Source organism: Xiphophorus maculatus, chromosome 20 (assembly GCF_002775205.1).
Source record: "Xiphophorus maculatus strain JP 163 A chromosome 20, X_maculatus-5.0-male, whole genome shotgun sequence".
NCBI classification, from domain to species: Eukaryota; Metazoa; Chordata; class Actinopteri; order Cyprinodontiformes; family Poeciliidae; genus Xiphophorus; species Xiphophorus maculatus.
The window spans coordinates 9,227,470-9,253,349 of record NC_036462.1 but is presented as its reverse complement, the minus strand read 5'-3'; the positions used below and the strand labels follow the sequence as shown (position 1 = coordinate 9,253,349).

Below are 25,880 nucleotides of genomic sequence, written 5' to 3'. Positions count from 1 at the left end.
TACTAATAAAATATTTAGCATAAAGAAAATCTAAAAGATGTTGTGGACATTCAGTTAATGAGTCACCTTAAAGTTCTTTGATGGTTGTAAAATAGCTGTGATGTTTGATTCTGGAGAGGAAAAAGTTTAAAATGTTTTTAAGTTGCTGGTAGCCCAAATTTAAAACGTCATCCTTGGGACTCGCCCGAGTCACTAAAACCTACCTGGTTCAATAACAAATGCAAGTTGTAAAATAAGAGAACGAGCGACCGTTAACAGGTGTGCTCTGTGAAACTAGTTGGCTGTAGGCTGCTCAGTCTGGCTAATTCACAGAGGGAAGAAGGGTGAGACACCTGGATGTAGGCCGTTAAAAATCAGGTGAATCGTTTCTCGAAACCAGCTTAAACAGAGTTTACTTCAGTTCTGGACAGGGTAAATCCCGGCAGATTTAGGAAACTCAATTAACCCGTTAGATGGAGAGCTGGTAGCACATCTCCCCTCTCAGAAGAGGAAGTACGAGAGTGAGAGAGTAGAGACAGGAAGGAGGGGGGGGGGTGTTGCGCAACAACAAGTGGCGCCCAACGTGGGGCACGACTAACGAAGTAGGAGGGCCCTATGCCAAGTCAGTGAAAACAGATGTGAGACTCTGAATAGCTCACTTGGGTTACTAACTCTTAGGGAAAAGAGTTAGTGGTGACTGATAAGGCCATCAGTCACAACCCTCGCAGTAACTGTATAGCGTACAGGTGAGGGAAAGCTTCTACTGAGGATAGAATGACCGGATCCAGACAGTGAAGCTAGTAGCCAACATAGTCTAGACCCATCCCTGCTCAAGAGCGCAAAGAGAGGCTTTGGGGGATAGACAACTCGAACCGACGGAGAGACGGAGTGATGGATGATCACTTCGAGGAGGAAAATCTGGGGAAGAAACCGGAGGAAGCCGGCCGTCCAGATCGTTTGGAAAAGGAGGAGACCTCAACAGAACTGCATCAACTTTCTGCACAGCTACCCAGGGCACCCAGGACAGCGGATGGAAGGTTTGTTCATCAAGAGCACAGTCCCATGGGGTTCAGTCTGCATGGATGTAGCAGAACCAATGGGGACAACAGGAAAGAGAGGTGAGAAGTACCTCTTGGTGCTGATGAACACAGTGACAACTGCTAGAAGAGCAGGTCTTCCCCTGCAGAGGAACTCCGTTCACGTCACAGAAAGCAGGGAGGCGAAGACACTTCTCCTTTTTGCTCAGAGAAGAAAAAGGGAAGTTGCAGCTCAAAGTGTCACTGAAAACAGGGCAGAGAGTTTGGATTAAAGCTCAAGATCGGCCTGCAGCTACGGGGATCAAGCTGAGATTCAACGCCCGAGTTTTTGTAAAGCAAGTACTGAACTTCAACACAGTACTACTGATGAAGAAAGGGGTCCATGAGGAAGCAGTGCTCAAGCCAGTTCTTAGCTACAGCGAACCAGAACATTACGAGACGATGGCCAGAGAATCAAGCACCATGCCATCCTACAGTAGACTGGCCACTATTACAGGAAGGTTGCCGTTCAAAGAACAACTTCAAGGCTTTGGACTGGGAGGGCCGTGAAGAAATTGGACTATGCTAAAGAAGAACTCCTGTCACAACCTGATGGATTAAAATGGCAAAGGATCATGATTACGGATAAAGTGTCATGATGCTTATGCTTTTTGCTTTGCTCTGCTGAACAGTCAGAATTTTTTTTTTTTTTGAGGCCTTCTGTCTCAGCCCATCTTCCCTTCCCTAAAGAATCATCCCACATCCTGAAGAACCGACAGTTCATCCAGCGAAAGTTCCTGTAGAAGAATCAGAACGATCCAAGTTTTCTTTGACATTCATCACCTCATGGGGGAAATCAAAACTCCAAGGAGGGGGTGTCAAGAGAAGTGGAGTTTTGATGACTACACTGAGCCCTCTGTGACAACTGAGGATGAAGAATCTGCATCTTCACATCCCAGACGAACCTCTTCTCTTTCCAGGGGATGAGGACGGCGAACTGCAGGAGGGTGATGGACTCCCAGCATGTGAAAGGTCTGACCTCGTGGAGGGGGTGTCAAGAAAATCCGAGCTCATCCCACTTCCCCATGCTGGAGATTTTAGTTTAACAGTAATAATAAATAAAGTTATCTTTAAAATGAATCACTCAAGTGACATCAGGGCCCAGCAGTAGACTTAAGTGTCAATAAAGTTAGTTTAACAGTAATAATAAATAAAGTTATCTTTAAAATGAATCACTCAAGTGACATCTAGGCCCAACAGTAGACTTAAGTGTCAATAAAATAAATCTAGTTGTGTGTGTTGTTTTTGTCTCATGCAAACTTTGCTTTAATTCTACTTTTTTCTATCTAATCATAAGAAATCATAGTCAGTCAGAAAGAGTCATTAAACAGGAAAAGCAGGTTTCCTGGAAAAAGAGGAAGTAAGTTCCAGCCTGCAGATTTATAAAAAATAGCTGAGACTATTCCTTATTTTAAATCATGAAAGTTTAAAGAATGAAATCTAAACATTTTGGTAATTTGATAAGATTCAAAGTAAAATACTTATATTAATATTGGTTTACTTGTAATAATATTTACACGAACATTTGTGGGAACAGTTACAAGAAAAACAAGTAACTGTAACTTTGGCATCAAATAATTAGAATCATGTATTATTCTTGGTTTCTTTTCAGAAAAACATCTGTAATAACTCACATTAAGATTATAATAAGTATAATTAATAAGTTATGGTTATAAAATCATAAATGAATGATAAATCAGAGAAGCTGAAGAAAATAAATGTGATATAAGTTATGGTTATAAAATTATAAATGAATGCTAAATCAAAGAAGCTAAAGAAAATAAATGTGATATAAATGTGATTTTGACATTGAACTTGAAATGGTGTAAAAGGTGTAACTGCAATTAAACATCACTGATATGTTGGAGGTAGAGAGTAGGTGAAAGGTGAAAGGCAAGGAACTAACAGGAGAGCAGAGATGATCAACGCCTTATTTAGAGAGTAGGTGAAAGGTTGTGCAGGCAATGGACATAGGAGGTTGAGCAACCCTGAGACATTAGCACAGACATCAGGAAATGTCTGTAAGACAGTGATGGATATGAGATCATCTGTCTAAGCAGTCAGAAACCCTATAAAAGGTGAGTGCAAAAGAGGAACCGTTCGTTGGATCCTCCGGGCAGCTTCGAGCCAAGAGATGGACAAAGAACTCTGCAGCTGAAGAAGAGCCGGAGCCACAGAGCCGAAGACTGTCCGGCCATGGGGACCAACCCGTCTGGCCCACAACCTGTGGCTTCGAATCGCACTTCTCTCATCGGCTGGGTTCAGACCCCAAAGACAAAGATGAAGACAAAGGCAAAGACAAAGAAGAAGAACTGGTGCCTTCCTTCCTGCCAGCACCAAGTCCTGTGTGACCTCACCATCCATGCGGAGAAGAAGCTCATCAGACCTACAGAGATTCCTGCCTTCGCTGATCAACGTCTTCCTCCTGCTGCAACACCTTCTTCATCATCAGACCTGCGGAGATCCTGGCCTTCATCGATCGGCGTCTTCCTCCTGCTGCAACACCTTCTTCATCATCAGACCTGCGGAGATCCTGGCCTTCATCGATCGGCGTCTTCCTCCTGCTGCAACACCTTCTTCATCATCAGACCTGCGGAGATCCTGGCCTTCATCGATCGGCGTCTTCCTCCTGCTGCAACACCTTCTTCATCATCAGACCTGCGGAGATCCTGGCCTTCATCGATCGGCGTCTTCCTCCTGCTGCAACACCTTCTTCATCATCAGACCTGCGGAGATCCTGGCCTTCATCGATCGGCGTCTTCCTCCTGCTGCAGCACCTTCTTCGTCGTCGTGCCAGGTCTGGGGTTCGAGGCGCCAGGCTCCGTCCGTCTCTCTCAAAGGTTCCCTTTTTTTAGTTTTCAGTGTCAGCAGTAGGGAAAGACAGACTAGATGATTGATTTTACTTATTTGATTATTTCTGCTACTGAATTAAGCTGTACTGACCCTTGCAAAAATGCCTTACTAATAAAATATTTAGCATAAAGAAAATCTAAAAGATGTTGTGGACATTCAGTTAATGAGTCACCTTAAAGTTCTTTGATGGTTGTAAAATAGCTGTGATGTTTGATTCTGGAGAGGAAAAAGTTTAAAATGTTTTTAAGTTGCTGGTAGCCCAAATTTAAAACGTCATCCTTGGGACTCGCCCGAGTCACTAAAACCTACCTGGTTCAATAACAAATGCAAGTTGTAAAATAAGAGAACGAGCGACCGTTAACAGGTGTGCTCTGTGAAACTAGTTGGCTGTAGGCTGCTCAGTCTGGCTAATTCACAGAGGGAAGAAGGGTGAGACACCTGGATGTAGGCCGTTAAAAATCAGGTGAATCGTTTCTCGAAACCAGCTTAAACAGAGTTTACTTCAGTTCTGGACAGGGTAAATCCCGGCAGATTTAGGAAACTCAATTAACCCGTTAGATGGAGAGCTGGTAGCACATCTCCCCTCTCAGAAGAGGAAGTACGAGAGTGAGAGAGTAGAGACAGGAAGGAGGGGGGGGGGTGTTGCGCAACAACATGGAAGAAAGTCCTGTTTTTATTTTTTTGTTTTTTTTTCTCCTGGATTTCTTCACCTCCTCTGATAGTTTTTGCATCTGCTTTTCCTGCCTGTGTCAGCGCCTGGTTCGCAGGTGGAGGTGCACCTGTTCAGGACAGGTTTAACCTGGGTTCACCTTCAGCTCTACGGTTTATGGCCAGTTGTCACAGCTTTTGCTGCCAACCAGTGGTAGTTTAGTGCTTAAGAATGGGAGACCTAGACATGGTTCTATCGTGATATCGTCTGGTACTATTGTGACAATGACTGTGACCGCATGGGACAGCAATCCCAGCTCCACAAATATTAATACTGTACTGTGCTGCTTTAGGGCACCAGTCGCATAAAGAAGAGTGATTTGTATCACTATCTACACATAGTAATTGCAGTTACTGTAATAATTTAGGGATGCTCTCAATAAAAATATTTTTAAAAAACTCTTGAGAAAACAGCAAAACAAACATTGCTGCAGATAGGTTTTTTTGGGGGGGGTTAAAGGGGCTTAAAATCATTAATTGAAATTATCATGATGTTAACTCACAATTATTATAAGAAATGTATCATGATAAATGATAAACCATACAATAAATGCCCTTCCCTAATAAAGCCGATTGTTCATGTTATTCCTTTTCTGATTTACATTTTTTATTAATGGAACAGTTAAGAAACTTTTTATTGATTGATTTTTCAGACAGTAGTTTAAAGCTCTGTCATATGTTTATGCTGTCAAATACAAATAAAACCCACATGTTGAGGGTGCTGAAACTGCAATGTTTGACAGTGTTTCCTTTATCATGACTTATTTTTCTAACTGAGTCATAAATAGTCATTTTTCATTACTTGCAGTGCTGCATTTCTTGGATGATGCAGGCTGTATGAATCATTAAGGAATCAGGCTTTCAGGATTATATTTCCCCCTCTAGAGTTCAGTTCAGGGAGAATATTGTGTCTTTACACAACATGTTGTGCTTCCTCCCACCTAAACTGTCGTATGATGGAGAACGTCAGCCGCTAATTGCTACAAATATCCGTGTGTCTATACGCGTGTGTAAAGTGGAGGCGGCAGGGGCACGTATTGTTTTTCAAAATTTTCCCCAGCAGTGGAAAAAGATCTTGTTTCCTGCTGTGCCTCCGCGTTTTGAACCGGCAACTTTTTTTTTTTCTAAGACTGATTCTTCACTTTCTTTATCTTCCTCCATCCCTGTTGTATCGCTGGGCTGTGGGTAGGGGTGCTGGCAGGGGTCCAGCAAAGATGACGGGCCCCTCCAGGCAGGAGGGGAGTGAAGAAAGGGAGCTTGGAGCAGAAGGAGGCGTGATTTGGGTGAAAGGAAGAGAGCCAGACGTTCTGTTTCCCTTAAACCATGTGATCAGTGGTGTGTGAGGCGGCCTGTCACAGACGGCTGCCTGAGCAGGTTACTAATCGGAGGGCTTCCCTCTGCTGTTTGAATATTACACATTCCCCTCTTTTGTCCGTCCGTCCTAACATTTGATGTCTCCCCTTAGAGTCTCGTTATTACATGTTCCAGAAGCTGTAAAGAAAGTTCCTTGGGCCTTAATAAAGCCAAAAGCATTATAGATGTGTGTTTTTTGATGAGTGGTTGAGGAATCAATAAGCAATCATTATTATTCTACAAGCAGTGGGAGAGGAGAATGTATACAGATTGTGCTCTTCCTGTGTTGTCTAATCCTCTGCTTTGGCATTCACCCAGTGTGAAGTAGCCCAGAAATCCATGTCAGATTTTCCTTTTAACTCTTTCAAAAAATGATGAAGGTACATAGTGTACTCTGGGAGATTGGGCATTTTGGGTGGGGTGATCTGGGGATCCATCACATTAACTACGCAAGCCACTGGGGTTTAGGGAAAGGCCTTCACTGTGAATTCCTCTGAAGGTTGAAGCAAATGCAGTCAAATCAAATTCTCTTTTTTTTGCAGAGTTCTGTCACTGTTTGATAAAGGCTGAACTTATCTGAAGTCCTTAGATCTCCTGTGCATCACTTTATAAACTAGTTAAATTCCACCCATGTGGTTCAGTTTGCTGCATGTAGAGTTAACAGTGTTTTTTTTGGCTTTTATCTGCAAAGCTGTCCAAATTTTTTCTAATGGAACACATGTTTCAGTTCTCAGATTTCTTGAATTTTCTTTAACGCACACTCCCCAGAATTCCTCGTGTTCAGTCTTCACTGGACGAACGGCTCTTCTCCACACAGCCTGGAGTCGCTGTCTACAGCGTGAGTCTCTTTACTCTGGGTTTTGTTTTTGTTTTGTTTTGTTTTGATTTTCCTTTATCTAACCAGGAATGCCCCATTGTGGTACAATAACTCTGCCAGGCCTTTCCTGGTTCAGTGAGCGGCAAATGTGTCGGGGATAAATTCATTCAGTGACGGCATAGAACAGATAAGACATCAATCATACTTACCCCTTATATTTATTGAAATTGATGGATATTTGTTTAAAATGACTAAGTATGTTTGTACAACATATATTCTTAAAAAAAATATAAAATAAAAGCAGACATGAAGATTTTTTTTCTAAGTAAGGACGTCCATTTACGGTAGCTAAGTTTACATGTGCTTCACAATTGATGAGAATTTCAGTGCAAAAGTGATTCATTTCAGTAGTTCAATAAAAAAACACTTGGGTATTATTGCACACAGTTTTTAATAATGTACAAACATTCATTTCTTTTCATTTTGAAAATTGGGTCTTCAATAAAGTGATTTTCAAAATGGGAATTATGCAAATCCAGAGTTTGTTTCCTGTGAAAGTTTTTCTACAGATACGTGTGAGAGTTCATTCCAATTGTGGAAATAGATAGGTCTTGGTTCAACTGAAAGCTAAAATCTGGTGACGTTCACTGACAGCAGGACAGCAAACTGTCCAGCGAGTCAAATAGGGAAAGTGAGAAATTTTTTACAAGAACAAAGCTTTTAAATCCTAGCTTTGATTGCTCTGTGTCTCTTGAGCCACTGTCTTTGTCTTGCGATTCTCCCTCAAACTCTTGTGGTCCTTGCTTCGCAAACTTCTCAAGGCTGCAGTTAATCCAGTTGGTTTTGTATCTTTTTTTTTTCTACCACCTCACTTTTTCCTCTTCCTCAACATGCCACTGATATGAAATTCTGTGATCCACCAATTTATCTGGTGATGTGGCTTGCCTTCAACGTGGAGAACAGAAGACTTGGCACTGTCTTCTGGATATCTGCCAAGTCAGCATTCTTCCCCATGATTATGTTGGCCATAATATAACCCTTTTGTGAAAGACATTGTTTTTATTAGTCTTATGCAATATTCCTATCTTTACAGAAACATTTTTTATCAGCTGTAAACCCCAATTCCAAGAATTAACTGAAGCATCTGAAAAATATTCAGATAAATAATGAGTAATAAATGTATTCTGCAAGTACTTATTCTTTATATCATAAGCCTTTCTTTTATATATATATATATAATTTATTTTTTTCTTTTTTGACCCACTTTGAATCACCAAGCTGCACGCCTAATTTTTCCACAGAATTTATTTTTTGGTGATCAGGGGTCTCATGCATAAGAGTGTGCAGTTTTCACACTAAAACTTGGCGTATGGAAACATTTAGAAAAGTACGGCGCACAAAAAATTCCAAGTAGGAAAGACCATCTACCCTGTAGCTAATGCTTTTATTAGTCCTCACATTTTTCATCTGGAGGGCAGCGATTAAACTTGGTTGAAAGCTACATAGACTTTGATATATGTCTGTCAGTTGGAAACTAAAAGGTCATTCACATCAAGAGGCACGACGGTAACAATGTGAGCATTCATACTGCTGAATAGTAATGTTCAGTAACCTGGTATGTCAAGCACACACTGGATGTTCAAGCCGTCTTACATGCTGTAAGCACACTGTGTAGAGATAATTCTGACGCTTTAGAATAACGTCTCGCATTACTCAGACTCTGATAATTTGTTCTTTTTTAAGAACATGGTGGTATATTCTGAAATCAAAATATTTGCCTTAATCTCTTTGAAAGAAAATGTTTATATATTATGTATCTTGTTTTAGATAGGCCTCGACTGCAATCTAAGGCGATGGGAATGTTAGTTTCACTTTCCTTATATTTGCTTTTGCTCATGAAACGAAACTGACTGGTGTTTTTTCGCTAAGCATAAAAATGAAAGTTGTAAGAAAGACTACTAAATTGTTACCACTTGATGCTTCTCATGTATTTAAATGCAGTAGTTATGAGCTAAATGATGTAATGTAGAGGCACTTTCTGACATGAAAAGCTGTCCTTAGGACATTTCTGAGATGTGGGAGGAACATTAAGCAAACCGTACAGGAACGCCTCTGTTTGCCGGAAAGAAAGCCTATTCATCATTCAGATTTATCTCTTACAACACAACAGTAGTATAAAAGATAAGGTTTTACAAGATGTTCTACTTCTGAAGAATAGCTTTTTCTTTCCCTGTTGTTGCAAAGTGTTAGAATGATGACACTGGTTGAAATAACCAGTGCTGATGACATGGGATGGTAGTTGTGCAGGGTGGAGGTGGGGATTACTTGGTCACTGTTGTTGCTCCCCCTTTCTCTCTCTCTTTTCATGTACAACCACCATATAGCTGCTTACTGCCCCTCCCCCATCCGATCACTCTCAACTGTATGTCCTTAGAATCAGCTTCTGGCCTGAAGTAGAGCAGGCCCCTCCCCTGGCAACAGCAGCGAGTGATTTTATCCTAGGTCATTTGAGGGAAGTGGGCTATGCTGTAGAGATGCTGCAGGGATCTCTACTGTAGATGCATTATGTCACTTCAACTGCTGTACCTAGAAATCAACCGCAAATCAGACAAATCATGGATCATGGAGCATGGATATGAAATAAGGCGATAGTTTATGCTATATTTTCAAAGATTCAGATAGTAAGTCACATTTTTGATGAATCTGTTCTATATTGTTTAATTTTGTTTTCATAATAGTAACACATCTGTTCATAACAAATTTTGATCTCTGGCATTGTTTGAAGCAGTGCTGTTTCATTTTAAACTTAAAAATGAAATATAAAATTGAATCATTTTATATTTCCCTCTCATAGACAGACAAGTGAGCTGCTGACATAATCTGTTTAAAATAACTTCCTTTTTAGCCTCATTACTCACTTTCCGCTTTTTTCTGAGTGGGATAAGCGATCAAACACAAGGAGCCATGTTTCAAATTAACTTTCAGAAGTATTTAAAGACTTGATCACTGAGCAGACAAATTTGATTGTTAAAGATGTAGTGTCTGGTGCTTTTTTGATATAATAGTTACAAGGGAAAAGGTAGTTAATTTGAGTTATTTTACTTTGAGCATTCTTCACTACTATCAAACCCTAAAAATTTCCTTTAAGTCCTAAAGAAAAAAATGTCATGTTTATTATTCTTGAAACAGTATTCAGATCACTACTTACTCTGTTCAGTCAGTTTCTCATGCTACGTTCACACTCTGTGCAACTCTATTACTATTACTGGGCTTACTTTGCATGACTACAGTGCATTTATTGCACCAGGTGTTATCAATCTGTTACAGATGAGTAGGGTTGTAATGTAATTATTCAACCATCTGAGGTCTGTGGCCTCTCACTGCACAGTCTGGGCTGTGGTCTTGTGCAGCCCACTGTGCCAGTCTTTCGTCAGACCACAGCAGCTTCATCGACTGCAGGTCTTTACCTCCGCACACACACTGGGAGCAATACTTCACCTTGAGTGCTTAATTTACACTCCTCAGCAGGAGGGGAGGACTAATCACCTGTCGAGTCCCGCCACTGCTGTTCCTGCTCTGCATACCTCCGTCACATCTCATTTTGCGAAGGCGGCTAACCACTCTGCTTTTATGCCGCACAGGTACCCAGGCACGCTGGCCCCGCTTACACAGCTCACGACATCACAAAGGGACACCCTAACTTGGCGGGAACCCCGCCTGGTCATGCCCACTCCCCAGCGCTCTCTCAGGTATCATTACCCACAGCTTCCCCATATCGCTACCCTAAGGGCTGGGAGACAGGCGGAGGGGTGAGTTTGTTACTGCGGCCGCCGTCATCCTCTCTCCATCTTTCTGTCAGTCTCTTCATTCGTCCTTTTTGTCTGTCTGTGACTTTGGATGTTAGGGGTAGGAGGATCAGTTGTTAGCATTGTTATTTAACATAGGGTTCCCAGTTGTCTGGAAAATATTGAATTTGTCATTTAAGGATAGGTATAGCTAAAAAGTATGGAAAAATGTATTCCTAATTTCTACTGCCAAAGTCATTTTGCAATATAGCGAATATCAAATCCTAATATGTGGACTTTGGATATTGCATATTTGAGTTTTGATCACTGGAATTATTTCATAAACTTGTAGAAAAAAAAATATTTTTAGAAATCCTTAATAACAAACCAAGGATAAGTTTGTTGCAATAAGCAATAAAGCAATTAATCGTACACTAAAACAAGCTTGATTGTTTCCATTTGCAAGATTTGAGTCTGGAGAACAAATGTGCTGGAATCCTGAAAACTCTTAGGTTGTATTGTATTCTGGCTCAGAAAATTTCAAATTGCAAGATGAAAAAAATGTAAATATTTTAAATGCTACTTAGATATTTCAGGGAATATGTGAATAATAACATTTTTTGCCTTAAATATTTTTTTCACATTTGTTTTTCTGTTCTTTTGTCTTTCTCACTGTTTTTCTTTTCCAGTTTAGAATCATGTGCATGAGTGCACTGATTTAATGTCGTAGTATAAAATCATAAAGCCCCACTCAGACATGCTCTGCTGTGCTGAACATGACTGCATGTTCAGCCTTCTCAACTCTAATGACTTTCACATATTGCAAATATTTTGGCACATGCCTGAACTGAGAAATCTGATTGAGAGAGAAGCACAACTGTTACTATTGGCTTAAATTTGTGTGATATCGTCACCCAAATTTGACATCACCCAACAGGACTTTCAAGATTCTAAATGATTCAGAAAACAGCATTTCAAAAGAAAGTTATATATTTTAAATACCAATATTTACAGTGGAAGTAAAATTTAATGTTTATCTTAAATCGGAAAAGCTGAGCCACAATCTAGTCAGATTTCTTTGTAATAAGCAAGCTTAAATCACATTTAATAAGTGAACTCTGAAGCTAGTTAGAAACACTTTTATGTTCGCACACAATAACTAACAATGTTGGAGAGAACTGCAATTCTGAAAATCTCAATGTCATAAAATCAAGATTAACTACACAAACTCTGATATATTACAATGTTTATTTTTGCTAACTATGGCTTATACAAAATGATAGACCAAAATTCAGTGTAAGAAAATTAGATTATTACATAAGACCAATAAAGATTAGTTTTATATAAAGATTTCATACCATGTTATGGTTTATGCTACCATGGGGAAAAGTGCTGAATTGACAGTTGACAGTCATTGAGACCCTTCATAAGGAAGGTAAGGCACAAAAGCTTATTTCTATAGAACCCGATTGTTCAGTGGTCTGTACCCAATAGGGCTGGACAACTAGCTTTAGATGCTCAGCTTCTCTCAGCAAGCTAAACAAAGTTGGTGGCATCGACTAACAACCTGAGTAACTTACACAGCAGCTGTTTCAGGTTTTGCCACCGTGCCTCATAGCTGCTTAAAAGTCAATAACAGGGGCGTAGAGTGAAGGGAGAAAATTAGTATAATGTCTCGAGAGGAAACCATGGATAAAATGGAAAATGTCGCATCACCAGTTTGACAGTATTTCATTTATTTAAAACAAAAATTAATTACTAATTATCAATATCAACCAATTTAAAACCCTTATATTGTGATATTTTTCCCAACCATATCGCTCAGTCCAACTTGGAAAAAGATCTAAGTTGCTTGAGGTCCAGTGTGCCATTTCCACAGTCTGTGATGATTTAGGGAGCCGTGCCATCTGCTGCTGTTAGCCTTCTGTGTTTTTATCAAATCCAAAGTCTGCACAGTCGTCTACCAAGAAGTTTCAGAGCATTTCCTTTACTTCTGCTGACGAGCTCTATAAAGATGCTGGTTTCGTTTCCATCAGTACTTGGCACCTGCTGACGAAGCCGAATGTTGCATTACTTGGTTTAATGATCCCTGTGCTGGACCTGGCCAACCCAAACACCATAAAGACTCTTCAGGGTGTTATCAAGAGGAAGATGGCGAACCAGAGCCAACAATGCAGATGGCTGAATCAGCCATTAAGCCACATCTGGGCTTCTTTAACACTCCACAGAGTTAAAGGTTGATTGCTTCTGTGACATGCTTAACATTATATAAAGTAAGACAAGAGGATATATTGCTTTTGAGTAGGTCAACATTTCTGTTTTAAAATTCTCCATGTTTAGATTTGTCATTATCTGTAAGGCATAATCATTTGAATTAACAAACGTTTGTGCTCTATTAGAAATCTTTATTTCCTGACAAACGGTAATCCATATAATTTAAAAATAAGAAATAAGATAAATCAAGTGAAAAAGTCAAACACATCCACCACAAAGCAAACAGTTATTCAATATTTAAAGAAAACTTGAGGTATGTTTTATGTTGCTGCATGTTACAGTTGACAGAAGGGTTGTTTGACATATTCAAACGGCATATACATTTATACTTATATCTCTGTGTATGGTATGAGTTTCACTTTTTAGACAGAAGTATTGAGAGTAAATTACTTTTTGATAATCTTATTTGTTGAGATGCTCTTGTGTGTGTGTGTGTGTGTGTGTGTGTGTGCGCGCGTGTGTGTACAGTATTGGTTTCATAGTTATTGTCAAAACCCCTGTGTTTTTTCTGACTATTTTTCCTTTTGAATGTTGTTTTTTGTATGAATTTGCCTGGAGTTTCTTTCTGTGTAGCTGTGGCGAGATCAGTGGATGCATAACAGAGACAAGATTGAGCCGTAACTAAATTAAGAGCGACAGAGCCTTAACTAAATTAAGAGGGACAGAGCATGAATGTGTGGGTTATTAGATAAAATACTCGCTGCTCTTCCCCTCTAGTGAGACATGCATTACCTCCGCTGGGGTAAAACTACCAACATAAAAGGTCAGTTCATGAATCCCAAAGACATAAACACTGTCAGACAGTGACGTTGTTGCACTGCTGGCACCTGCGTTAACTCTGCAGCTCCTACTTTGCATAAATCCCGACACCGTGACTCAGCGTCTCTGGAAGCGAGTGACTCGACTTATGAGGAATCCAGTTGTTCCTCTTTACTGTCATAGTCTACTGACCCACTGCCTCACCCCAAAGCAGCTGATGTCTCTCACCAGCGTTCTATAAATAGTCGAGTCAGCCAGAACAAACTACAATTATCATAAGCACAGCGACAGCAGCTTAAAGGATGGCAGATCTGCCTAAGCCATCCTGTGCCGCATTAGATTGAGTATAAAGCAACACAGGATTGGGAGTCCTTCAGGGTACCAATTATCTTCGCCGAGTACTTAAGCTTCAACTGAAAACCACTTTTCCCCACAAACCTCCACTGCCAGTGGTTGTATTATTCTAGTATTTACTTCCTGTATGGTGTGAAATGTCATGATTGATTTGCTATACGTTTTCTAGTCTGTATCGAATTCTCACCTGTTTGCGCCTGCTTTCTTCTTTTGACAGTCACCATACAACACTGGGCAAAACGCCGGCTCCACTCCTTTAGTGTATTCTCCCCAAACACAGCCAATGAATGCACAGCCACAGAGTCGCCCGGTGAGTTTCTCTCTGCTTCCACACTTCCAGCTGACTCACCTCAGACACTTTAAGCTCTATTATGATTCTATTTGAAGTCAGGCATCTGTAAATGGAGGGAATGGGGGGGGGGAGAAAAAAAAACCAACTTGAGTCTAGAAGCCACTAGGAGATTCTTTGTTGTCTGATCGAACTGCCAAGGTACTTAACACAGTTATAATAATTCAATGAGACTGTATTGTTTCCTAATGAGCTCCCTGTGGGTGTTCTTATCGCTGATGACACACAGGAAATGAGTTTATGCTGGTGTCATTTTTTATCTTTCATGTTAACCACTATATAACTCCTTTCTGTAGCACACACAGCAGTCTCTGCTGTGCATATTAAAACATCAATTCTAAATTAAATGGATTAAACTATTTGTGTACTATCAGTGTTTGGATTATGGCAGTTTTTGGTTTTTTTAGATTCATATTTGACAGCTTGATTTAAATTAGGATCAGTGTACTTAAGATACATTTCTACTACGAGACACATTTCCCTCAGATTTAGTTTTTCGCCACTGTCATTTTCCAAGGCCATTTTGTTTTTTCTCTTTTTTTCATGAGCGTTTCTAGTGTGTAATGTAATGTAAGCTAGGAATGGGCCAATTTCACTGTATACCAACTTTAGACAGGCACTTTCTCAAAAGTGCTAAATATGTGTTTCATGCACCGTCCTTCGTTTAAGCTCCTTTAAAAGAAATCCCAGAGGCAGTGCTGGGTTTTATCTGGTGTCACTAGTTGCAGAGTGAACATCATACCTGACCTGCTGCTGCCAGCTGAATGGCAGCACCAAAGGAGGAGAATTCCTCCAAACACTTTTCCTTGTTTAAACAAAAAAAGTATGTTTAAAAATGCTAAGAGTCCAGACTTGGCCCCAGAGGAGCCTCACCTAGCGCTGCACAATACAGTGAACCCTCGCTATAACGCGGTTCACCTTTCACGGCCTCGCTGCTTCGAGGAGTTTTTTGTGCAGTTTTTTTTTCACAGTGCATTGTGTTCTGCGTTCTGATTGGCTAAACAGTCTCCGCGCTTCTTCTCTACCTGTGTGCCAATAACGTTACGGTATTTAAATATACAGCTTGGCAAATTTTGGCAAATATTTTTGCCCAGAAGAAAAAAGAGCGACAACAACAACTACCGATAACTATGTTCTTCTCTCGAAAAACCACACCTGCACCACAGGCTTCAGAAGAAAAAGCCACTAGAGAGCGGAGTCAGGCCGCAGCGTCACAGTCAGAGGAACAGTGAAATACGCGAGTCACAATTTCTCCTACTGTACTTCGTATTGATGATTACAATGATTATTTGTAAGAAAGCGTTCTAGTTGTTAAAAAAATGCTTAGGCCTGAAAACAGGTTTTGTTCTTTGGTTTCAATGTGGAGTATTTAATTATGCTGTATAATAATTGTAAAAAATAAAGGTAACTGATTTCGCCTATCACAGGTTCTTTCCGGAACGCAACCCCCGCGAAAAACGAGGGTTCGCTGTATATTCCAAATATATCTTTTATCAATGTGCACAATATCAGCAATGCAGAAGGACTATTTGGAATGTGACTTTTGTTGGCTGTGATATTTCAAGTCTGAAAACTTTAGCAACTTGGACTTCATCTTCTGTGTCAGATGTGAACATCTACTGCTATGAAATCATCATAGCAGGAGATGTTGAAAGCATCACAACAACCAATGAGATAGTGAAGCGTGAGCAAATGAGACGTATATGAATGTTGTAATTAATGCTGTTATTGTTGTATTGGTCAACAAGGTGACGGTTGAATTATGCTATATTATTCTGTATCCCTGGCGCTACCCACCACTCCTTTATATAACAATTTGATGACGCACTTTCTGACACATGACGCATGAGATTAGCATGTCTGTTGGTAGTACAAAGTTGCAAACAAAACAGGTAGTACAGCTACATAAATAACCCAAGTCTACTTAAAAAAAACCTTTTTCTTTACACCCCTTTGTAGTGTTTAAGAAAATTGTTTTTTCACTTTTCATTTCAAATATTAATATTAAATTAATATTTTCTCTCAATATTTAAGATGAAATTTTGAGTTGAGTCTTGAAATACATCCGTGTCCAAAATTATGTGGGATCAGAACTGTTGTTAAATATTTAAAACAAACTGATTTTAAAATCTTCCTCCTGCATACATGAAACACGCTCACTGATTTTTGTTTTTTATTCACTCTTCTTCTACGGATCTTCTCATCAAAATTTTAAATAACTTTACATGTATTATTATTATTGGACTATACAATGATCATTAAATTAAAATGATCAAGGCATACGTGTTTTTAATTGTCTGATTGAAATTTTCTGTAAGCATCATTACAATTTAAAACCTTGATGTTTTGTTTACATATTATTATATCTCCTGAATCTATACCAATGCATTCAGTAGACTTTGTATTACTGAAGTCGTGTCATATATCTTGTGCCATGTGTCTTTAAAGCTTTGCTCTGTGGTATTTTTATTGTATTTTCAAGCCTCTGCCTCCATCGCTCATCCTAAACTGTATCTGTGTCTCTCTTCTGCTCTCTATTCTCCCCGCTTTGCCATCACTGCTTCACTCTCCTTGCTGGACCTCTCCTCCCTCCCCCACCAGTTTGCTACGGGCCCTCGACCAACCCACCATCAGGTAATTTACCCCTGCTGGATGCCCCTCCTGCATCCCTCTTTTGCATCATCATCATCAAAGCAGTGTGTTGGTCCCTGATGGCAAAAGAGCTTTTTGTGGAGGGTCTGCTTGTGCTTAAAAAATACAGATTTAAAACATTTTAAGTACCTTGGAACACTATAAAAGGGTGTTCCAGTGAGCTATGACTGTTTGGGTGGTGGTGTGTTTTTTTGACATCTAGACTGACTTTAGTTCTCTGCATATAATCATGTCAATCTGTACCTGGCTTGAACTCCCTTAAATAAGTTGCTGTACACTTGTTGAAATTAATTGCTTTTCATTTTTATATTTATGCTCCTCATTACATTAACTTTATATTGACTTGGGTTAGGGTTTTGGGATTTCAGTGTAGTGTTCTGCTTGGATCCCTTAAGGAATTATTAAAGATGGTGATCAATTTTAGATGTAATTGTTTTCCAGAAGCCTGTTGCCAAATTACTGGACTGATTTATACTCAAAATTTTGTTTTTATACATGCTCAGGTGTTTGGTACTAAAAAGACTTTCATGGGTTATGTAAAAACTGCTGATTTCAACTTTAATATCCAAAGTTATGTGCAAATTCTGATGCCTGATTTCTGTGCAGTTCTAGTTATGTTCTAGTTATGTCTGCGGTCGACCTCATTAGAGGAATATCTTGGCAAAGATTACACCTGATTTAAAATGATATTATTTCAAGCAGATGTCTGAAATGTGTGCCCTCTTGTTGGAATGTTTGATGGTGTGAAAACTTTAACAGCTGTGAATTCCAGAATTAGCAGAATAAACTAGGGAGCTACTAATGGTTTCTAGTTATTGATTGCTCTGTCGATTATTCTGATGATTAATTGGATAAAAACATTGGCACATTCTGCAAAATTTTTTTAGTTGAGCCTTTTTATACAAAATTTGAAATTGATTGATTAAAGCCCTAGTGTAAGAGTGAAAATTGGAGTTATGACACCCACGAGTCTTACACTAGTATAAATTAAGTAGTACTTATGAGAAAAGTCTCTACATTGCAAAGATATAGAAGAACCAAATGGTCACGTTAAGGTGAGAGAAAATTTCTCAGGATGTTTAGGAACAACCCAATAACCTAAAAAAGCTTAAGCCTGACTTTAACTAGATCTTTTAGAACCCCAGTGTCACAGATTAATGTTGTCATGAATTGAGACCGTCTTGACCTCAAATTTGTGAAGATGAGATGGATGTTTGGAAAATTCAAGTACAGACTTTCAAGCCAAAGAAAATGTTACCAACTGTTAAGCACAGTGGTGGTAGAATCATGATGTGTGGTTGTTGTAGCGCTACAACCTCAACCCAAACCACTAAGAATGCATGGCATCTAGTTAACGGTCTGTTCCAGCAAAGGAAACCATATTAGCCTATCTAGTCAAACAGCCAGATAGAATCGCACCAGTCATTGATGGATACAGGAACCAAATACTAGTGTGGGAGTTTGTGTATAGTTAATTTTCATTATATATGCACCTTTTTAATGAAATATATTGTATAAGTATTCTACTCTTAAAAATTTATTGTTCAAATAAATCTTCAAAAGACCTAAAATAACATTTCTGGCAATTATGAATTTATCAATCAATTAAATTTTATTTATATAGCGCCTTTCAGCAATAAAGCATTTCAAAGTTCTTTACATCATAAAAACACATAAATACAAAGTCATAGAACACACAGTCAACAACATTACACTTTGCACATCAGATTATTGATTAATGTTTCATGATTAGGTTTCAAAAGCAACTCTAAACAGCTGAGTTTTTATTCTAGATTTAAAGGAACTCAGTGTTTCAGCTGTTTTGCAGTTTTCTGGAAGTTTGCTCCAGATTTGTGGTGCATAGAAATCTGGAAGCTGAATGCTGTTTCTCCACGTTTGGCGACTTTACATACAGTGAACAGCTGACTCACTCTGTTCTCTCAAGCGTAATTTTGTCAGTTCACTAAATTCAGAAGCAGATTAATTTAAAGTGTGAACCTGTAAAATGTTCTTTACTTTCATAAAATTCAGACATAATGCTGTAAGATTCTGTTAAATCTGTTTTAACAATAATCTGACACCACACATGAACATAGACATGAGAACTGCGTTAGTTCAGTGCTTGCATTGAGAAAATCTGGTGCAATCTTCATGAGACTTTGATTTTATCAGTATGTAAACATTAAGACTGCTGTTTATTGGTCTTTTGGCCATTTGATTTCTTTAAAGCTACAAATAAGAAAAAAAAAAATTAGACAAACAATGGCAAATTACATAATCACATCTCACTACTTTTAGAAGAATTAACCCTTATTGACAATTATTTTTTATTTGTGATAATATGAAGTCACTGCTGGTCAGGTAGGAAGTATTTTGGAGTATATCTATGAATGATAGAGTGCAGGTCTGTTTTCCTGACCGACACTTTAGGAAGTCAGAAACTGGACAGCTGACGCATGCAGAACAAACATCTGTGGATTTTGAAGGGCAAATTGATGTTTTTGTCTGACAGGTCAGTGTTTACGATGTTTGTGTGTTACCTAGAGGATGGAAAGAGTCTTAAACCTGTCTTGGTGTTGACATTTATTTCATGTGGCTTTGAGTTGGCTTTGTGTGTGTTGATTCACACAGCAGCTTGCCATGAGACTGATGCGTTCATTCATTGTGCTCTGAACGAACGGCCGCCGTATAACTCACTCTGTAACATCCTCACCTTCTGGATGTTTCCCTTTGGACACATTTTAAGTAGACTATTAATAGTATGGTGTCAAAGCGTAACGGGTGTGTTCGTTGGCGATAGTGTGTGTGTGTGTGTGTGTGTGTGTGTGTGTGTACACACACTGGAGTGCATGCTCTGGCTGTCACAAACTGGCTCTGAGATTTCTTGTGCCACCACGGAAGTGGAATTGGAAAGCAGATGAAGCCGAACAGTCGCTCTTTATACTCACAGAGAAAACAGCTATTGTTCTCCTGAAACACTCTCGATGCACAGAAAAGGAAGCTTTAATATGAGAAAATTGATTTGGCCAAAATACTCTGTTTGAACTTTTATGGATTTGAAGCATGACGTCTGTGTCGGTTTCTTTGAGGAAGAAGATCTAAGTCAGACGTTATTTCACCACAAAAACAAACAACTTCTGTTTTCAGTAAGTCGTTTTATTATTAGTATTTCTTCTATAAAAGGTTCTTGCTTTCAGTATCTTTATTTGAACTAGCAACACCACAGGCCATAATAGCAAGTGTTTGCTATGATTTCCAATCACTTAGGAAACATGTTACTCAAGAGATGGCTGATATACCACTAAGGCTGGCTAAAACATTTTGTTGCTCACATGCACTAACAGACTTGCACCTTATTGACATGCAGCACACAGTTTTATTTAAACAACATCTTTGCTCAACTCAGCTGCAACCTTCCTGTGCTGGAACATGCCATTAGACACCAGACATTGCATTGTCTAAATGAAGCTTTGCAGAGTCGAGTAGACATTATCAGGTGGATGTTTTTAGCAATAGGTGAGGAATAAATAATGATATGGAGTTTTGCACTCTGTCTCAACTATTAAAGTGTTAGACTTGTGGAGGCGCATGTAAGCCTTTGAGAGTTGATATCAACAGAAGAAGTTTAGTTGAGTCAGCAAATGTGCTGCAGACTGGCTATAAGTCATTGTTGGAGTAAAGTTTGCAGCTGGCTAGGGTTAAAAAATGTCAGTTTAAGAAAAGATGAGAATGTGATTTCAAAAAAGAAAAGTACCTCTGAAACGCTAAGTGGCTTTTCAAAGAGAGGGGGCAAAAACAAAATAAAAACCGATATGTTTTTTATTTAACAAATTGGTATCAGTCCCATAACACAAATGGCAACAGGATGGAAATAAATATCTGCTGTTGATTGGCCCAGTTTTACTTATTGGACCTAAATGTTAAAAAATGACTGACATCAGCCGATGCTGATGAATTATTAGAGATGTGTGTAATGGTTGCCGCCCTTAATGACAATATATTGGATATTGATATTTACCCAAAATGTGCTCATCGGTGCATCTCTTGTGTAAATACATGAAGATTTATTCATTTGTGGAGATGTATTCATCTGCGGTTGGCATTCTTAGGCTCTGCTATTCTCAAGCCCCAACACTTTCCCATAATTGTTCATAGATTGACTTTCACGCCCTGAATGCTACCCTCACCTCTAACTTTGACCTCTAACACCAAGCTTAAGCACAGACTACACCAACAGGTTGTTAAATTTTAACTTTGTCATTCTATTTGCAATCGTGAACCAGAAATGAACTTGAACAGGTTTACACTTGTGCATGCCCCAAATAAATAAGTCATGCACAAACTGGGAAAAGCGTTTTTTGGCGGCAAGGTGGGGTTGAGTCCTAAATGGGTCTGTGGTTCAGCAGTAAACATGTTCTGAACAGGTTACATCATGAAAGAGTTCACAGCAAGCACTCTGAGAATTTAGCTAGCTGCAAGGGTAGAACCTTAGAATCGAATCTTTTTTGCTCTTTTTCATTGTCTTTTTTTTAAGAGGCTGACCTAACGGGTGGTTGCTTAAATCTGTTATATTTAATTTGTTTTTAATTTAAAATGGGGAAATTGAAGTCCACTAATGCTTCCATGTCAATTGGAAATAAATTAAAGAGGAATGCTAAAAGGACAAAGTTTCCTGCTTTTATAGAAGATATTGAAACACTGCAAGCTCAACATCAATGTCTATCAAGTTACAAGCTCAGAGTTAAGACTTTTGTTCAAAGATTAATGAGTACCACACTCCTTTAATGATCAAATCAGGACAAATTAATTTTTATGGCAGTCTGGGAAATAAAAAAAAACAGACTCAACAGTTTGGTTGAAACAGACACTTTCCATCTATAAAACAGCTTACGGGTAAAGACTGTTGAATCAAACCGGATGTTGCGTTTTTAAGATGACTTGTTGTGAATTGATGCTGCATGAATACGATGAAAGTGAGGCAATATGTATAGATGAGGTAGTCTGGCGGTGCAGAAGTTTTTTAGTCTATACTAGGCCAAAGGTGAGTCACCACTGTTGAATCTTTATATGTTGAGTAAGAAGAATTTCTCACCTGTGACAATCTCCATGGTTTAATATGATTTTGTGAGAAAGTTAGGGTTGTCAAACCGGCACTGTTGTGCCGTAGGGTAGCTAAACCTCAGATTTTCTCTGTCATTGAATGCTAGTTAAAATGGCTAATGAATGATGATGAATTTGTGTGTCAAGTGGAAGAAGATGCTCAGCTTTCTGTTTGTGTGTGGATGTTTAAATCTCACCAGTTTATCCTCCCACTGGCTTCTCTTTCTTTACTGCTTTCAAACCCCAAGGGAGGATTCAGGCCCATCCAGGTAACACTAACATCCCTCTGTGTCGAGTCTCTGCAGAGATGCATGGCATGAAGAGGATCATCCTGAAATGATCCTGTCCCTCCTAACGTTTAATCCTGTGCACCTCCCCTACCCCTCCTCCATCTTTACCGCAGTGAACAGAGTGTGGAGGCTTGTAATTATCGTTTTATTCTCTAATGTCCTTTAGAGTGCCACTAGAGGACTCTTTTGACACTTTTAAGTTTGTCAAATTGGCTCCATTCATTACTCATCTTTAATGAGCTTGCACAGTGAAATAAATTGCATGCCTAATATGAGAGATGCGGCATATTCCCTTTGTAAGCGTTTTCTTTGTTTTTGTTTCTTCCTGTCAAAATATTTTCAGTGACGTTTCTGAATTGTGTTGTATTGAGCAAGTTTAAGTGGTTTCTGTGTTGCATAAAGATCTATTTTAGTTTCCCTTTTTGTTTTCAGCCAGTGTTATAAAGTCGTTTTTGTCTTTTCACTATTTGTTGCCTAACCAAAAGTTTTCCAGAGAATTTCACTGAGAATGTCTTTAGTTGACTGTAAATGAACAGTTTCCTGTTCATTTTCCACATTTCCCCCACAACTATTTACAATAGAACCACTCAGGCTAATATATTATGTAGAAGGTGATTTCACTCTTGTGTATTTTTAGACAGTTTTACAGCCTTGTTTTATCCCTGTGTCCTACACTTGTGGGATATTGACTGCGGTCGAATATTCCAGGTTTGGCCTAGCGGCCTTCTTTGTATTTTTTTTTTCTTTGTTGTTTTCTCACAGAATTACCTGATTTTAAGCACTTCATTGTGACGTGCTTTACAGAAGTCACTGTTACTGCATTTGCAGTCATTTCTGTTTTAGCACGTCTGAGGCAAACCGATATATGGCAAAGAAAGTTTTGAAGATTTCTAAAAATGTAATTTTGGTGGCAATGCCTGTGCACAGAAATGGGTACTTGTGGTTTGCATAGAAAATATAATTTTTGGCATAGATGTTGATTTATTGATTAAAATATATATACAGTATATATATTTATAACTGAAATTCAGAATACATTTAACCAATTACATAATTAGTGCACAGAGTTACCTTCAGAAAACTTGCTAACCCCAGTGGTAGGGATGCTAGAGCAGTCATCTAATGGCTCAACATGTTTTTGAGATAAAAATGTTTAAAATTGACAGAAAATTTGAAAATATCACTAGGTAATTATGTGTTACTGGAAGACATTAACAATACCTAAACACCAATTATGACGTCTTTTTAAAAAAGGCTACATAAAAAACCCTAAATAAATAAACAATGCTTAGCCTGGTGGGGGCGCAAGTAAAGCCTGGTGGCCCGCCAGGGTCACCAGGTGCATGTTGTCAAAAGTGCACATTGTATGTTTGATTTGGTTTGAGTAAAAAAAAACGTTCCATTGGAATCAAATATCTGTATTTGTCCTACCCTTTTTGACTGGTAGCCATTTTGAAACTGTGTACTTTTCATTTATTTGATTGTGCTGATAAAACTGTTACCATGGGCACTTCAACTTTTCAGTAACAATATGTGGATTTTCTTTTCTTATCTTCGGTTTAAAATTTTTATTGGTTGTTTTTGGGTCTCTTGCTTTATAGAATATTTTTTGATCTCAAGTTTCTGAAAACAATTATTTACCAATAAGACATATTCAGTATTTTTATTTAGGAGCTCAAAGATTAATGCCAGCATGCATGTTTCTAAGTATTATTCTGCATTTCATTCAACATAATAACTGATTTTAATGCTGAAAATCCAAGAGACATTTTTAAGCTGACTAAAACAAAGGCTCCCGTTGGAGAAAACATCTGGACACCTTAAAAAAAAAAAGTCAGTAACTGACATGTCTTGTTTTTTTCTGTCTTTCTTATATTACCCTCAGTTTTTTCAAAGAACTCAGATGCAGACTGCGAGGGCCTCGATGCCGACAAACTCACCCTCCATTCGTCCGGGTTCGCAGGCTCCCACGGCGGCTGTCTACCCCACCAATCAGCCCATCATGATGACGATGGCCCCAATGCCTTTTCCTTCCCCACAGGCTCCACAGTACTACATCCCACAGGTGAAATGCAAACCTTCAAAAACTAGTTTTCCTGTTTAGTTTGGCTTAAAAACGAATCAGGGAGATTGTTTTCAACAGTTCTTGCTAGGCTGCTCAGCATTATTTATGTTGCTTTTACTTTTGTAAACTTAACGAAAGTAATTAAAATTTTTATTCAGATTGATTCATTAATACTTTGTGCAGCTGAAATTAATTTTGCATCTTTCAGTTTTAATCATATTTACTGAATGTGAAAGCCCAATGTTAATATCTACATAAATGAAAATTAAACCATGCAAAATCATAAATTTTATCAGCGCATTAAATTTATTGATCAATTTTAATGATCAATAAAAATCATTAAGATATAAACTACATATCTTTTCATGTGTAAGCTGAACACAAACATAGTCGCGAGCTTATTAATGTCAGTATCTGTCATGTTTTTTGTTGGGGGTTTTTTTCACCTAATTTAAAAATATTAAGAAAACATTTTGTGTGTGTGTTATTTTCACTCACTTTCTCTTGTCTCCCTCCAGTATCGGCCCAGTACACAATATGTGGGACCGCCACAGCAGTATTCAGTGCAGCCGCCTGGTTCTGGCACCTTCTACCCCGGTCCAGGACCAGGGGAGTACTCCAACCCATATCGTGAGTCTTTCACCTGTCATTAAGCACATGCAATCTCAAATCAAAAACACTCATTAGCATAAATCCACATCAGCTCTTTAGTCTGGAACCAGAACCCTGCTTTTACTGAAAAATTTTCTTTTCTTTTCTTGTAATCTGGTTCAGATCCCCTCAGGTACCACCCTCCGGTTTCACCCTCTGTCCCTGCTCCAGTTCCTACAGCGGGCCCAACCTTCTACCCTGGCCAGACTCTGTTCCCCCACTCACCCTCGATCATAGTGCCTACACAACAGCAACCTCAACCAGCCAGGCGTGAGAAGAAAACAGTAAGCATCTTAGTAGTTTTTTCTGATTTATGTTCTTTGCTAGTTCTTGTATTTGACATTTGTACACATTAAGTCACCAATTCACTTGGTAACAGAAATATCAGCAGTTTTCAGGATGTTTGCCCGTGACCATGGAAAACACATTCAGGTTGCATATGTTTTGGAAGTGTGAATGGCCACGGTAAAAAATCCGATTTGACAAAAAATCGGAATTGGATCACTTCAGGCTGCAGTGTGAACACAGCCTTAGTGCTGCAACTAACATTTGTTCTAATAATCAATTATTCTGATGATTAATTGGATAAAGAAACATTGGCACATTCTGGAAATGTTTTATTCTTTTTTTATGCAAAGCTAGAAATACACAAAAAATGCAAACAGCTAATACAGTTCCTTTTTCAAATAAAAACATTTTCAAACTTAACATGCAATATCCAGCATTCCTTTACTGAACACTCGGTCATTGGTAGCTAACTTTAATATGTGAAAAGCTCAGCCTTTTCTGCTTGACTTAACATCAGTACAGTGTAG

General features: G+C 38.8%; 1 protein-coding gene across 7 annotated transcripts in view; it reads left to right on the top strand.

The window, feature by feature from the left end:
- eif4g3 (eukaryotic translation initiation factor 4 gamma 3) overlaps positions 1-25,880 on the top strand; it is a 61,826-nt gene that overhangs the window by 12,954 nt on the left and 22,992 nt on the right. For 3 of the 7 annotated variants that reach the window (XM_023353547.1, XM_023353546.1, XM_023353548.1), the window contains exons 2-9: positions 6,738-6,807; positions 10,428-10,595; positions 14,176-14,268; positions 16,909-16,941; positions 22,308-22,328; positions 24,235-24,414; positions 24,933-25,044; positions 25,189-25,349. In XM_023353547.1, the coding sequence (XP_023209315.1) occupies positions 6,738-6,807; positions 10,428-10,595; positions 14,176-14,268; positions 16,909-16,941; positions 22,308-22,328; positions 24,235-24,414; positions 24,933-25,044; positions 25,189-25,349 (838 nt within the window). The remainder of the gene's footprint in view (positions 1-6,737; positions 6,808-10,427; positions 10,596-14,175; positions 14,269-16,908; positions 16,942-22,307; positions 22,329-24,234; positions 24,415-24,932; positions 25,045-25,188; positions 25,350-25,880) is intronic. The other 4 variants (XM_023353551.1, XM_023353552.1, XM_023353549.1 and 1 more) reach the window with 3 other exon arrangements.